The sequence below is a fragment of the Danio rerio genome, chromosome 14 (genome assembly GCF_052040795.2).
Source record: "Danio rerio strain M-AB ecotype USA chromosome 14, GRCz13ab, whole genome shotgun sequence".
NCBI classification, from domain to species: domain Eukaryota; kingdom Metazoa; phylum Chordata; class Actinopteri; order Cypriniformes; family Danionidae; genus Danio; species Danio rerio.
In genome coordinates, this window is record NC_141034.1 from 39,482,720 (window position 1) to 39,497,570 (window position 14,851).

Here is a 14,851-nt window from a genome sequence, read left to right on the forward strand (position 1 = left end):
TTCACACACGTACACTACAACCAATTTAGGTTGTTCAATTCACCTATAGCATGTCTTTGGGCTGGTGGGGAAACTGGAGCACCAACATGGGGAGAACATGCAAACCCCCAGAAATGCCAACTGGCCCGGCCTGGACTCGACCTTCTTGCTGTGAGGCAACAGTGCTAAGCCACTATGCCCCCCTGCTAAACTAAAATTACAATATAACCGCTAGTTCAAAATATGTCTAAAAATGTATATAAATAATACTAAAATAGCTGTTTTGGCGTTGTCGGATGTATATCGTAAAGTCAGCACAAAGCAATACAATATTTCACATTTCTTCTCTTTATGTCTTGTATTATTTGTTCATGTTGCCTGGGCAAGACATGCTTTCCATGTGCTTTTCTTTTGGCATTGTTGCATGACAAATGAAACCAAATAATCCCACATCTCACTCTCACTCTCTCCTTTTTTTTTTCTCTTCTGTCTAGTGATCCCAGGGATGATTGTTCCTCCAATGTAGGGGCTCCTGGGCTGCTGAAGAGGCACATTTGATTTCAGCCCCGGCCAGAGAATCTACGCTCTTGAGCCGAAGGCAATTTCTTGGCGGAGGAGACATGAAAACTGAACTTTTTAAAACTCAGGCCTTTTGACATAGGAATCTCATTTTATGGGAAGAAAGTGTTTGTTTGCGTTCGTTTTTGAGCTCATTTCTGGACAGCCCTTGCGAAGGACTTGTGGAAAACAGAGGGAAGGATCGTTTCATTCATGGGCTTTTTTCGTTTTTTGACTAATTCAATGATCACATGCCTTTTTTACAGACTTTCTCACACAATTGTGACACTTTAGGAGCGGTTGAATCCACGATGTTCCTGAGAGCAGCACAGATCTCTGTTAATACTGACCAGTTTTTTATATAAAATGAGAACATTAGGCCAATCTTTTGAATGCAGAACAGAAGACGGGAGGGAAGCCAACAAACATTTTTGCCATAATCTTGCTTGTTTTCTCACTAAATGAAATTGTAGCGCCATATTCACTTTTTAATCATTTTTTTTTTTTAAGCGAAGAGTCATATGAAGCATCTGGGTACCAGCCGGTTTGGATGGCTACGATGAAGGAAAGCTATTTAAGAGTTATTAAATGCTGTCATGCTGTAATTTTTCAATGTTCAGATCCGTCCTCAAAGAGAAGAAGAAAAAAAGCGACCCAATTTCTACAAGAAATCAGTATTTATGTTCATGCAAATATTTGCTGCTAAATAGAGCAGAGATATGCAGTAAACAGATGGACTGGAAGGAATAAAAGCCTTCAGTTGCCATGCCATTTAAGTTTTGGTTTTAAATGTGTGCTCAAGGAATGTGATTGATTTTATTATTAATATTATAATTATTTTAAAATTTCGCTTTGTCTTTGAAAACAATTGAAACTGTGATATCAATTTCTATGTGTTTGGTTTGCTGTGTTCGCTAGTGAAGGATATAGGTTAAATGAAGTATATTTGAGAGCCGACTGTTTGAACAACCCTTTTTTTTATTTGATTTTGTGTGTGTGTGTGTGTGTGTGTGTGTGTGCTTGTTGTTGGGGACATGACTTGAATTAGTGATGATTTTTTGTTTTAAGACAGCACTGTATGAAGAACGCTTTCCTAATGTGTCAAACACCCAACCTACAGCAGTCTGATTGGCTCACTTTGGTAGTCGTCTGTTTTTGTATATATATTTTCTGTTGCCAAAGTCTTCGTTTTATTTGTATTGATATCAGAATGGCTCAAGGCAGCTCATAATAACACTGACGATCGGTTCATTGCATAGGTTACACCATAAAATCTTCGGCAAATACCAATCATGGATTTTTTTGGACAAAAAAGAGGGGAGTCTCTGTAAAATATCCATATAAATAATGTATGTATATCCAGATTTTGTATATTGATTTTCTCCCTGATTTTTTTTGGGATTGTGGAAGTTTTTTTTTGTGATGATTTGTCCATCTGTCCTCTTTCATCATCTGCCTTGTGTTTATTATTGTAGGTCTATGTTTTGTATCATGTCAAGCTTCCATTTTTTATTTTAAGTTCTATTCATAAAAAAGCCATTGTCTATTTTTGTATAATTTGTAAGTTAAAAAGCAATTTGTTTTTTTCTTTTTGGAATTTTTGTAATGTATGGCAAAAAGTAGCATCTCACAGCATTTAGTTATGTAGATTTTTTAAAAAGTTATATATATATAAATATAAATGATGAATATATAAATCTATATCTTTTCTTTCTACAGAATCTGTATTATTGTAATAATAATATGCATGGGCTCTTCTCTGAGAGTGATGGCTTTTACTTTGCGTGTCAAACCTTAGAAGGACGTTTCTGAAGTTTTTACTTTTTATTTTGTCTTTCCTTTACTCTTTTATTTATCTGATTATTTATGCCTGCGTATAAATCCGTCTTTCCTATCTCTCTCTCTCTCTCTCTCTCTCTCTCTCTCTCTCTCTCTCTCTCTCTCTCTCTCTCTCTCTCTCTCTCTCTCTCTCTCTCTCTCTCTCTCTCTCTCTCTTTCACGCATATCAGTACCAGCAGTATAGATGCCTTAACAATGCAAACCCATAAATGTACAATGACTTGTACAGTCTTCACAACCACCACCACCAATAGCAGTAGCCACAGAGCTCCTTAAAGGGACAGTTCACCCAAAAATGAGCATTTGCTGTTTATTTACTCACCATCAGGTCATCCTAGAGGTTCTATTTTTTCCTCAGTGGGAAATTAAAGAAGATTATTAGCTGAAACCAGTGTACTCGATGATTCATAAAATGCAAGTCAACTTTTAGGGTCTATATATATATATCTGTATCAGAATTCCAGTATCGTGACAACTCTTATATATATAAACACACACACACACACACACACACACACACACACACATATATATATATTAGGGTGGTAATGGTACTGGAATTTGATACCAGACGGTAATGAAATTAAAAAATGTCTGTTTCCCAAGAACATTTAAGAACTGTTGCACACATTTTTAAACAGTGCTGATTTGCCATTGTGTTCACATGCTCAACAGAAATGACTGTGATTAGACGTGAAGGTCAACGGTTTATCGAGCTCACAGCTGTTTACTGTATGTAACCACAGACATAGAAACACTGAAGAGTTTTAAAGTTATGATTCATCCGCGGATTGCTCGGATGTCAGTTTACAGATAAACCAGCTCACTGATTAGACTTTGAAATGCTCCAGTGTCTTTTTATCTGTAGTTACACTCAGCAAACTGCGATGAGTTCGGTGAGCTGATGACCTTCACGGCCAATCACAGTCTGTTTTGTTGAGCACATGAACACAACGGCAAATCAGCAGTTTAGGAACATGATCAGCAGCACTCAAATGTTCGCGGAAACATGGACCATGTTAAAATTTCAGTACCGATTGGTATCGAATTCCAGTTTGTGTGTGTGTGTGTGTATTTATATATATATATATACACTCTCAGAAATAATGGTACGCGAGCTGTTCATATTAATACCTCAAGGGTACTTATTAGTACCTAAAAAGTACAAAAGTGTTTTAAGGTACAAATATTTTCTTTTGAGGTACCAATATACCCTTCAAGTACAAATGTGTACATTTTGAAAACGCACCACCCCAGTGACAGCTTGCATATCTTTATTTCTGAACGTGTATAGACATTATTACCTTCAATCAACACAGAGTGAGCTCTTGTTGTATAATGATGTTTGAATGCAAACTCAAACACTGTTTGTTTACATCTTTTTATAAAGATTGCAGTATCCAGGATAAGCACAAGTACTATTTTGATTAACAATACAAAAACAGGTATCATCCATCTCTGTTGTAAACAAACAGCGTCTGCTCACAAGTTTGCATTAAACATTATGTGTGCAGTCTCAACTTGAAAAACATATTTACCATTCTACTGATGAAAAATAGGCACCTGCATCTTTAACAGGTGAACATTTTTGGGTGAACTTTTCATAAAAAGCACAAATTGGTCTGTTAACTGAGGAGAATTAAATAAATTTGTCTTTTTGTTGTTGTTGTTTGTTTAATGAAGAATCATGAAAAGGGAATTTGAAGGAGTATAAAGAGTATTTATGATTTGCTTGTGAGATGGGTTGCACTTTCTTTCATTTAAAGCAAAAGGCTGCCTCTTTTTTGTTGTTGTTGTTGTTGGTTTATGTCTGCTATGTTCACGATGGGGTGAAGCTCAAAGCCATATTCAGCATTGTCACCTTTCGTTCGCTCTTTGGCTGGAGGTGCATGTGAAGCTGCATGTTCTGGGTCGTGGGATGTTGTTCACTCTTTAAGGTACCGCTGATGTATTTCTCACCCTAAATAAAGTGACTCTATCAGAGCACAAGGCCTTGCCCTCAGAGCTGAGGTGCTGAATCCCAGTCTATAACGCTGTGACTCTGTGCGTTTAATTCTACTGTCAGCCGAATCGGCCCTTGATGATCGGTCTTCAGGCTCTTTTTTTTTCTCCTCACCTAATGTGTGTCTGCAATCTGCCATCGAACAAAAATGGCTTTTAATATGCTGATTTGAAGTTTGTATGAGGACTTTTTATCAGAAATGACTGATGATTGAATATTCAACATGATTTCTTTTCCAAAATTGAAAAACATTTGTTACTTTGTTAAAATGGACTCATAAAAGGACAAGCATTTGATAGGACACAAGACTCGAACCAAAAAAAGCTGGTCTCCTTTTTTCTGCCTCCTATTCTTGTGTTTTTCGTTTGTTTGTTTGTTTCTTCTTCTTTTTTTTTTTCTTTTTTTGACTGGATACACCCTGAACCGTTCTATTGATAGGAAAACTCAAGACAAAAACTACTGTATAGATTGTTATCATTTTTGATGAAAGCTGTAAAATAACTTTTCAAAGTTCACAATATTAAATTAAAGTTACTTCTTGTCTGTGAATCTTGTGCAGTGTCTTGTTTTTCTTATGCTAGTGATATTTTTCTATTGTTTCAAGCAATATGTTCACGAAATAGCAGGTTTTGAGCTTGTCAGGCTCATTGGAAATATGTGCATCAGCCTATATGTATGTGAAATGTAAAATGCATTGCTCCAGGTATGTTTCATTGCACATTTTAGATGACAAAACCACTAGAGGGCGCTGTCTACATTTTTGTTAATTTAAAATATATTACATAGGGTGTGTTTTGTTGTACATTTCCGATCTACATCCTTCTTGTACACATTTAAGCACAAGCAGGCTTAGCAATTCCAGAAAAGTTGTCCATATGGAGATAATGTATTCGATTACAAATCAAAACATTTCAGTGTTTTGTGGCCTAATGTGGTGTTCTGCAAAGAACTGCAAGAGAATAATCCTTTATTCATTAATAATGTCAAAATAATTAGTGTTAAAAGAAACAAAGGTTGTTGGCATCAAAATGCCCCATAGCATTCATTTAAATAGAAACTGCATTCAAACTAATATTTAAATATGTTTAACGTGGTTTAACAAAAAAGTAGGCTGAAGCGCATATTTCCAACAAGCCTGTGTTGCAAATTATTATTCACCCTTTTATATTTGACTGCTGGCCCTCTAAATGGAACAATGAAATTACTTGAACATCAATTCCTTGAAAGGAAAACTACAGAGACGGGTCAGTGAAAGCCTCTGTTTTGTTAATGGTTTTATCTTGTCAATCTGGTGTGGCCAACATCAACATGTTCATATATATTTTTAATATGTAGAAAAATACATTAAATTTTTTATTTAACAGACCTTCTGTGCCAGCATTTCTTGGTAAGTCAGCAATAACATACAAATAATTTAGTGTCATTGTGGTTTCAGTAAAGTCTGTTAAGCAGTTTTATTCTAAAAAAAAAAAATAAAAAAGTTATTCATTTGTCCTAAACAGGGTGATATTTGATCCTCCTCCGAGCTGAATTTGAATGATAATTGATTAATTTTACATGCAGTATGTGCATATATAAAAAATATATTTCAATCCATCAGGGATGGTTATAATGACATTGTTGTCATGTAAACGAACCCAAAGTTTTGGGAAATTATACCATCATCATCTCTGTGTGAACGACAAAAATCTGATTTTGTGAATCTTCTGGTGTCATGTAAATGCATATACGTATGAATGACAACTTTATATCGGTGTTCCAAATGAGATATATCTCCCTCTAAAGGGCTCCTTGAAGTGAAAACAATTATAGCCCCATATTGAAGTATCAATCCATACCAAAGTGCTCAAAACTGGATACTTCGAAGGGCCCTTCAGAGTGAAGAGTTTCAAAAGGAACAACTAATGGACACGTCAGATATCCATAAACCTTTGCACAGGGAACTTGTTTGGTGTCACAGGATATCAACAGGAGTCTAACGGGTGTCTCAGAGTTCACCTTTACCTATAAATGTGTGTAAAGTATTTTTCTATTGGTTACGTCTGTTGGATTTATGAGTTATAAAAAAGTATATAAAATAAATAAGAATAATATAAATACTTACAGTGGCAGGTAGCACTGTCGCCTCAAAGCAAGAAGGTCGCTGGTTCGAGCCTCAGCTGGGTCAGTTGGCATTTCTGTGTGGAGTTTGCATGTTCTTTCTGTTTTTGCGTGGGTTTTCTCCGGGTGTTCCGGTTTCCCCCACAAGTCCACAGACATGCAGCATTGGTGAATTGGGTAAGCTAAATTGTCCGTAGTGTATGTGTGTAAATAAGAGTTTATGGGTGTTTCCCAGTGATGGGTTGCAGCTGAAAGGGCATCCACTGTGTGGCCCCTGACTAACATGCTATGTGTATCAAGTATTTGGAGCCGCAAACCCCTCTCGTGCAGCACTGAATATATGCCATTTGTGCATGTGTTTGAAAACGTAACATTCTGTAGTGCATATAGTCATTGTTTAAGGCTATTTGGCAATTTTAGTCATCATACAGTACTCTAGGCATCCTTCATCTTATCCTCAGTGACAGTCTAAACACTCTAGGATGTTGTCAGGAACGATTTTGCTCTTTCTAGGACATTTTTTATGCTTCCACACAGTCTCCATGTCTTGAGGTTGGTCTGTCTTGTGACATTTTTCTATGCATAATTTGATTGGATGGGAGATACAGGAGTGATTATTCTACTTTAATCAGCATAGACAAGCAAAAAATAGTATCAAGGATGCAAGTTAAAGGAAAGTAGTGGAGTAAAATGTACTCAAGTAAAAGTACTACTGAGTAAAGTACAATTCATGAGTTCCAATTCCAAACTACTAAGTCACAGTATTTTAAGTATTTATCATTTGTTACATTACAATGCTGCCTACACCCTTCATTCCTCAAAGCTGTCACTTCGGAGAGTAAACCCTTTGAAAGGCATGCAGATCAGCATTTTCAAACAGAACACAGTGTAATGGTCCATTTCCATTGAGTGGTACAGTACGGTACGGTACGGGTCGGTACGGTCACCTTTATAAGACTTGCGTTTTCACTGCCAAAATGTTACCCTTTTGGTGGGCTTAGTGTAGGAGAGAAAGTTTCCGTTCACGTCATTCTCGCTCAAGGAAATGTCAAAGTAAAGCTATACGGGTCGTTCACATATCATATGAGAAGCACTTCTCACAAAACAGATAATTTGTACACATAAATACTTGTGTATAAATGTTCTTTACTAACCTTTTATGAACATGATTTGATTATGCTGATCAATAATAGTGTGAAATAGCCAACCGTAATGTCTGCCATTTAATAAAAATAAATAAATGCAGCTTATATGAACACATATAAACCCTTACAGTCTCCGATATGTTACCAATTCCAGATAAACTACACACAGCATACATTTAGCCCTTATTTGGGTTCAAAAACAACATGCAACATATAGCCTACAATGTGCAAACCTCTCATCAGTGTCTTTAATCTTCACCAGCACTTGTGACCTCTGTTAGAAAGTAATTCCGTAGTTCAGAGTTCATAAAAGTCCAAAAAGTGATGATAATAGTTAAACAAGGCAGTCTGTTCATCTTTTAAGTTGCTGAAAGAATCATTTGATCCTTTGTTTTTTTTTGTTTTTTGGCTTCTCCTTTGTTTTTTCACGCTCCACTCTCGAGTTAATCTGTTTCTGAAAGGATGTCAGAAGCATTTCAATAATAACGCGCACTTTTTTATCATCAGCTCATAAAGTTTCTTATTTCAAATACAGACACGTGGCAAGCTCTCTGGAGAAAGTGAAACCGCTCACGCTTTTAGACAACCTCGTAAAACAAAAACAGGACACGGCAGATTTTGTTTTTCTTGGATTTGTGGATGTTTTTTAAGATGACCAGGGGTGCCGCTGCCCGCCACTGACCCTCTGACAACCTTTCACAAACGAAAGTGAAGAGCGGGGTGGGGAGGTGGTGGTGGTTGGTGTCACGGGCGAAAGTGACAGAGCGGGGGTGAGGGATGCGAGTTGTGGACAAAAGTGAAAAGTGTGGGTGGTTGGGTGGGGTTCTGGATTTGAAGTGAAGAATAGCAAGGGGGTTAGGGGTACTCGATATGTCACGGACAAAAGTGAAGGGAAGGGGGGTTGGTGGGGGTGCTGGATGTGTCGTGTTGGTGGTTGGTGTCGCGGGCGAAAGTGAAGAGCGGTAGGGGGATGGGTGTCATCGACGAAAGAGAAGAGCGTGGGGGGGGTCGCAGACGAAAGTGAAGAATGGAGGAGGGGCTGGAGTTTGGATGTGTTGCAGACGAAGGTGAAGACCGAGTGGGGTGTAAGGCTGGTGGGACAAGGTTTGCTTGCAGCTCGAGACGACCATGGCTTTTTATTATTTGTATATAACGATGTAATGTCTCGGCTGTGTATTTAGAAATGGCGGTTCCTTTGTTTTCATTCTCCTGGCTTGTTTATGTCACGTATACCTCTATAAACCAATAGCATTTAGCTGCGCTTCTAGTTCCTCCTTTTGGTACACTTTTGTCCTGCTACTGTAGGTAGACTTTCAGAAGGGTACCCAAAAAGTGGTACGGTACAGTTAGCTTTTTGGTACTTTTTGACAGTGGAAACGGCCATAAAAGCGTACCGAACCCTACCGTACTGTACCGTACGACTCAGTGGAAACGGGCCATAATACAGCAAAAGCAAACTACAGTACAGTGTTTGTGTGCCTAAGATACTCAGTCACAATGCAAACTACTGGCCTGGCATGCAAAATACAGCATTTTTAAGAAATCCATGTGAAAAAAGAGAGTTTTGACTATGTTTTCATCTTTACACAAAGGAAAAGCTCTTTCATTTTAATGCATAGTTGTCATCAGAACACTAATAACCCTGTACTCGGGGCATGTTAGGAAAATAGATGTTACCAAAGTAACCCAGCGTGTTATTTTTGTGCGTCTTATCGCCAACAGATGTCTGATTGTTCTTTATCTCCGGGGAAGCATCTCTCTTTGGACCCAGCCCACTTTCTCCATCTACCCCAAACCCACCAATTCCCTTAAACTAGCACATTTTAATTAGCCCCATTCATTAAATTATTATATACCTGATAGCATAATGAATGTACGCTCAGACTTTCGCAAACATGTTAATGATGGGCTCCTCGACTTATTAATTGAACTGCGCGTTGCATTTAATTGACTCATCATTTGCATTTACGGTCATCAGCAAAAATTAATCTCTCTCTTTTTTTAGTTTGCATATTTAATTTAAGATGCTCTTGATGTGATTAGCTTGTAAAAGTCACTGGCAGGATTGTGCTGACCTGATTGCATGAGGGCAAACTCCACCTCAGCACAAGAGGGCTTCATGTGACCCCGAAACATTAGTGAAATGCAAGTTTGAATGGTTAATATCTTAAGTCATTAAATCTAAATATGGCCTGTGGTTTCAGCAGAATCGTTGTTGTTAAAGGCGCAGGGTTGTGTTTGCTGTAATTAAGAAAAGGTTGTAAATGTTTTGAAATGATTTCATGCTTTTAGAGTATGATCTGTGATAGACTGTACGTTTGGCATGTGATTAATTTGAGGGCAGTTGAATTTAAATATCTGATTTTATTCATTTAAAAAAGACTGATCATTGATTAAAGGGATATTTCAACCATCAATGGAAATTAAGTCATCATTTACATTTAGACATCAGTATTTTATTCATATTCTATGATTGTCAACTCATAAAGGTTTGAACCACTTTAAACCCCTTAATGTTTAGAAAGCATTTTTAATATAATCCTTAAAAAAAAAAAAAAATAGGAAAATATTAGGTTAACAATAAATGGCGAATCTAATGTTTTTTTTTTTCTGAAACATGGGACCCATTTAATTTTTTTAATTTATTTAATTTATTTTTTTGTGAGTAATTCTATAGACTGAAAATCTAAGTCTTTAGGTTTTTCAATGGCAGAGCAAATTTAATTAGGTTTATTGTATAAGTATCTGAAGATTAAGTTTGTAATTTTGGTTTGTTGATGATGTACATGTGTACTTTGGGCATGGGTTATTTCTAAATTTAAATGATCCAATATACATTACTGTTCAAAACTTTGGTGTGTTTTTTCATGTTTTTTTTAGGAATATTACTGTACATCAATGCTGCATTTATTAAATGAAAAAAACATTTGTTAAATATTTATTGAAATTAGATAACTGCTTTCTTATTGTATGTAGTTTCAAATAAAAGTATTACTCCAGTCATTGTTGCTTTTATTACTATTACCTTATACTACTACTACTACTACTACTATTACTAATAATAATAATAATAATAATAATAATAATAATAATAATAATAATAATAATAAACATTAGAGTGATTTCTGAAGGATGATGTGACTGAAGACTGGAGTAATGAAGGTGAAAATTCATCTTTAAATAACTGGGAAAAAATTAATAAAATTAAATAATTAACTACTTTTGAACAGTTATTTTATAGTGCAATAACATTTCAAAATTGTACAATTTTTTCTGTATTTTTGATTAAATAAATGCAGCCTTAGTGTGCAGAAGAAGCTTATTGTAAAACTTTTTCAAATATACTGGCCTTTGACTGGTATAGTTTATACATAACTGACACTAACTATTCTTTTTTTTATTTAAATATTTTACGTATTTTCCTTTTTTTTAACTGAATTTCTTCATATTATTAATATTTTTTGTCTGTGTAATTGCAATCTCATTTTGTTTATAGCGGAAGAACTGGGAATATCAATTGTTCAAAATTATTTGTAAAACTATCAAATTAACAGATATAAGATATTAAACAGTTAAATGTGACAAACATTATAATAACAATAATAATTATTATTATTATTATTATTATTATTATTGTTGTTGTTGTTGTTAACATATAGTATAGATTAGTTTTTTATGTTAAATGTGCACCAAAATTATTTGTTAACACAATAAATGTTGTAAAACATGATAATAATTTAAAAAGGACATATTTAAATTGCACTGATGTCAAGCATATATGAATACTTTGGAATATCTATCATAAACAGATGACTTGTCAAATGATTCTGTTTTGGGTTTTTTTTAGCTATAGAATCATTATAGTTAATAAAAAGTGCACAATTTGTAAAAATAGCAAAAAATAACCATTCTACAAATAGCAGATTATTCAATTTGTTTTGACATATTTAAAATTGGAAAACCGTCTTAAATGCAGAAGTCCTGCATATATAAACCTGTAATGTTTGTAATATTGTGCCATGTACTGGATGAAAACAATGAAAACCTGAATTACAAAAAAAACATAAAAAATAGAATAAAAATTGTAAAACTGTTCTTTAATATATGTTTATTTTTTAATATATTTTTTAAACACTTGATCTTTGAATCCTAGAGTTTAATAGTCTGTCTTCTGTCACTATTTGCGTTCCTCCAACTGCTGTTTGGAGGTATAAGAAGGCAGAGCTTTAGATAGCCATTAGCTAATGGATTATTGAGAGACTGGCACCCCGTTCACCCCCCAAACCCTCAGTCCACACCCGCTGTGAGGCACTTAGCAAACAAAGACCGCTTTGAACATTAAACATCACGAGTGAAGGATTACTTATCTCTCCTTCTCCCTCTTTCTGTCACTCTTCTCTGTCTCTCCGTCACCGATCCCCAGGGAAGACTGTCTGAGAGCTGATGTACAGCAATGACTGATAGATGACAATTTGAACAGAGCCTCTCTCTCCACTTGTCATTGTTGACATTCGCTGACAGAAACTCTATAGAGCAAATCAGCCTCTTCCTGCAGTAATGAATGAGCTGATTATTTTTATATGGCACTTATAAAGCTGACACATCAGAGCACTCGGAGGAGGATTCATGCGGCTCCTTCAGCTCTCAAATTTGTGCCATTTAAGGAGCAACTTGTTTGTTCTGAAATAGTCCTTAAGAAATGAATGTAGGCACAAGCAGGTAAATTGGGAGGGTGTAAAAGCACTGTATTCCTATAGCACTTGGACATTATATAATAGTACTAAATACCAAATCTGTGTATAAGTCGTCATATATTTATGGAAAAGGAGAAAGTGACAGTCAGGCGGACATCAAGCATTTATTTTTATTTTTTGTAATTTGATTGTTTTTTTTATTTATTCATTATTACTTAAAAAAGTGATATGTGTTTTTAATTTTACAGCAGAGCGACACAGAAGCTCAGTGGTTAGCACTGTTGCCCCACAGCAAGAAGGTTGCTGGTTCAAGTCCTGGCTGGGTCGGTTTCCCCTACATTTCAAAGACATGCGCTATAGGTCCATTGATTAAACTAAATTGGCCGAAGTGTATATTTGTGACTGTGAGAGTGTGTGGGTGTTTACCAGTGCTGGGTTGCGGCTGAAAGGGCATCCACTGCGTAAAGCATATGATAAGAAAATACATAAGCATAAAAAAAAATAAAATAAGGATGAGGATAAGTTGGCGGTTCATTCTGCTGTCGTGACCCCTGATAAATAAAGGGACTAAGCCAAAGGAAAATGAATGAATGAATTATACAGCAACTGTGTGTGTGTATGCATGAGTATGCAAGCTTTATACAGATAGATAGATAGATAGATAGATAGATAGATAGATAGATAGATAGATAGATAGATAGATAGATAGATAGATAGATAGATAGATAGATAGATAGATAGATAGATAGATAGATAGATAGATAGATGATAGATAGATAGATAGATAGATAGATAGATAGATAGATAGATAGATAGATAGATAGATAGATAGATAGATAGATAGATGGACAGACGGACAGACAGACAGACAGACAGACAGACAGACAGACAGACAGACAGACAGACGGACGGACGGACGGACGGACGGACGGATGGACGGACGGACGGACGGACGGACGGACGGACGGACGGACGGACGGACAGACAGACAGACAGACAGACAGAGATAGATAGATAGATAGATAGAGAGAGAGATAGATAGATAGATAGATAGATAGATAGATAGATAGATAGATAGATAGATAGATAGATAGATAGATAGATAGATAGATAGATAGATAGATAGATAGATAGATAGATAGATGATAGATAGATAGATAGATAGATAGATAGATAGATAGATAGATAGATAGATAGATAGATAGATAGATAGATAGATGATAGATGATAGATAGATAGATAGATAGATAGATAGATAGATAGATAGATAGATAGATAGATAGATAGATAGATAGATAGATAGATAGATAGATAGATGATTAAATTACACAATATTGTACATGCCTAACTAAATAATACTAAAAAACCTAATAAATATTGTAAGCATGCCAGAGCCTGTCCCGATGTAATCCACACTGATGTGTTCCCATATATCAGTGATTTATTAGTCATGCAGGGGATGTTCTGCACTGCACAGACACCTGCTCAAAACTTCAAGATAAAGACCTAAAGATAAAAAAAACTAATACATGCAAGCAGGCACTAGCCATGCAGCCGAAAAACCAAATAAATAAATTAATAAATAAAGCAGATCGTCTCCAGCTCATCCCACGAGCAGGCGAGCTGAAAGGCATCTTTGAGGGGGAAAACAGGGGTCCCACTGGGGAGCTTGGAGAGAACGGAGAAAAGGAGAAAACAAGGAATGAGCAAGACAAAGACGACGAGCTGAAAAGAGGAGAGGGAAAAAATGTGAATGAATAAAAAGCCACAAGAGAGACGGATAGGACACGATACAGAGGGAAGCAGAGAGCGAGCGGGTCCTTATAGTCCACAGAGAGACGACAGAGATACTGGAGATCAGAGAGACATGTTCCAACCTCCAAAAAAAAAAGAGAGAGAGAAGGAAACGCTGCCTGGTACCTAAGGTGGGGGGTGGCCCTCCCGCGGGACGCAGGCCTGTCATCGCACTAACAAAAACACTGCAGGCCGAGCCATGGGGATACAGTGGGACGTGGGGGGATATGGAGGTAGAAGGGGGCTGGGACTGTGTTTCTGCCCAGGGGCCTCTTCAGGCACTGAGACACTTCACACGCAAACAGAGCCACAATAATGCAGCGAATGCAAACTCAAATGTCCTTTACATGACTCCACTCTTCTCCTCATCAGGTCTTCAACAGATCATAAAGGACATGTACTGTCAAAACATTTGGCCCCAAGTGATGAGTGACAATTCCCTTTCCGAGGCAGAGTCGAAGTGGATGCATTGGATTTATTGTGGTTGTAAAATAAAGGCAGCTGGAAATCTTTTTTAATGCAAAAGTTCAGTCTCAAGTGTGTAGAATACATAGCCTAAAAGTTGTGAGTACTGGTCTTTTTTGTAAGGTATATCTATATATATATTATGTATTATAAAAGGTGCAAGTCTCTGATCACTGCTGTTGAACAAATGAATGGTACAGTATCTCACAATTGTTACTCTTTTAATTCACATGTCAAAATGAAGATTTTGTAACACTGTAAAAACTGTAAAAACT

General features: G+C 36.3%; 1 protein-coding gene across 29 annotated transcripts in view; it reads left to right on the top strand.

Moving 5' to 3' along the window:
• The window catches only part of ebf1a (EBF transcription factor 1a), a 269,550-nt gene extending 264,623 nt beyond the window's left edge, over window positions 1-4,927 (top strand). For 21 of the 29 annotated variants that reach the window (XM_087280643.1, XM_087280648.1, XM_087280657.1 and 18 more), the window contains 1 exon segment: window positions 474-4,927. Coding sequence is in view for 8 of the 29 variants with exons in the window: in XM_087280657.1 (XP_087136783.1) it covers window positions 474-505 (32 nt within the window). In the remaining 21 variants the exon portion in view is untranslated. 29 annotated transcript variants of the gene reach the window in all.
• Window positions 4,928-14,851: the final 9,924 nt, after the last annotated feature.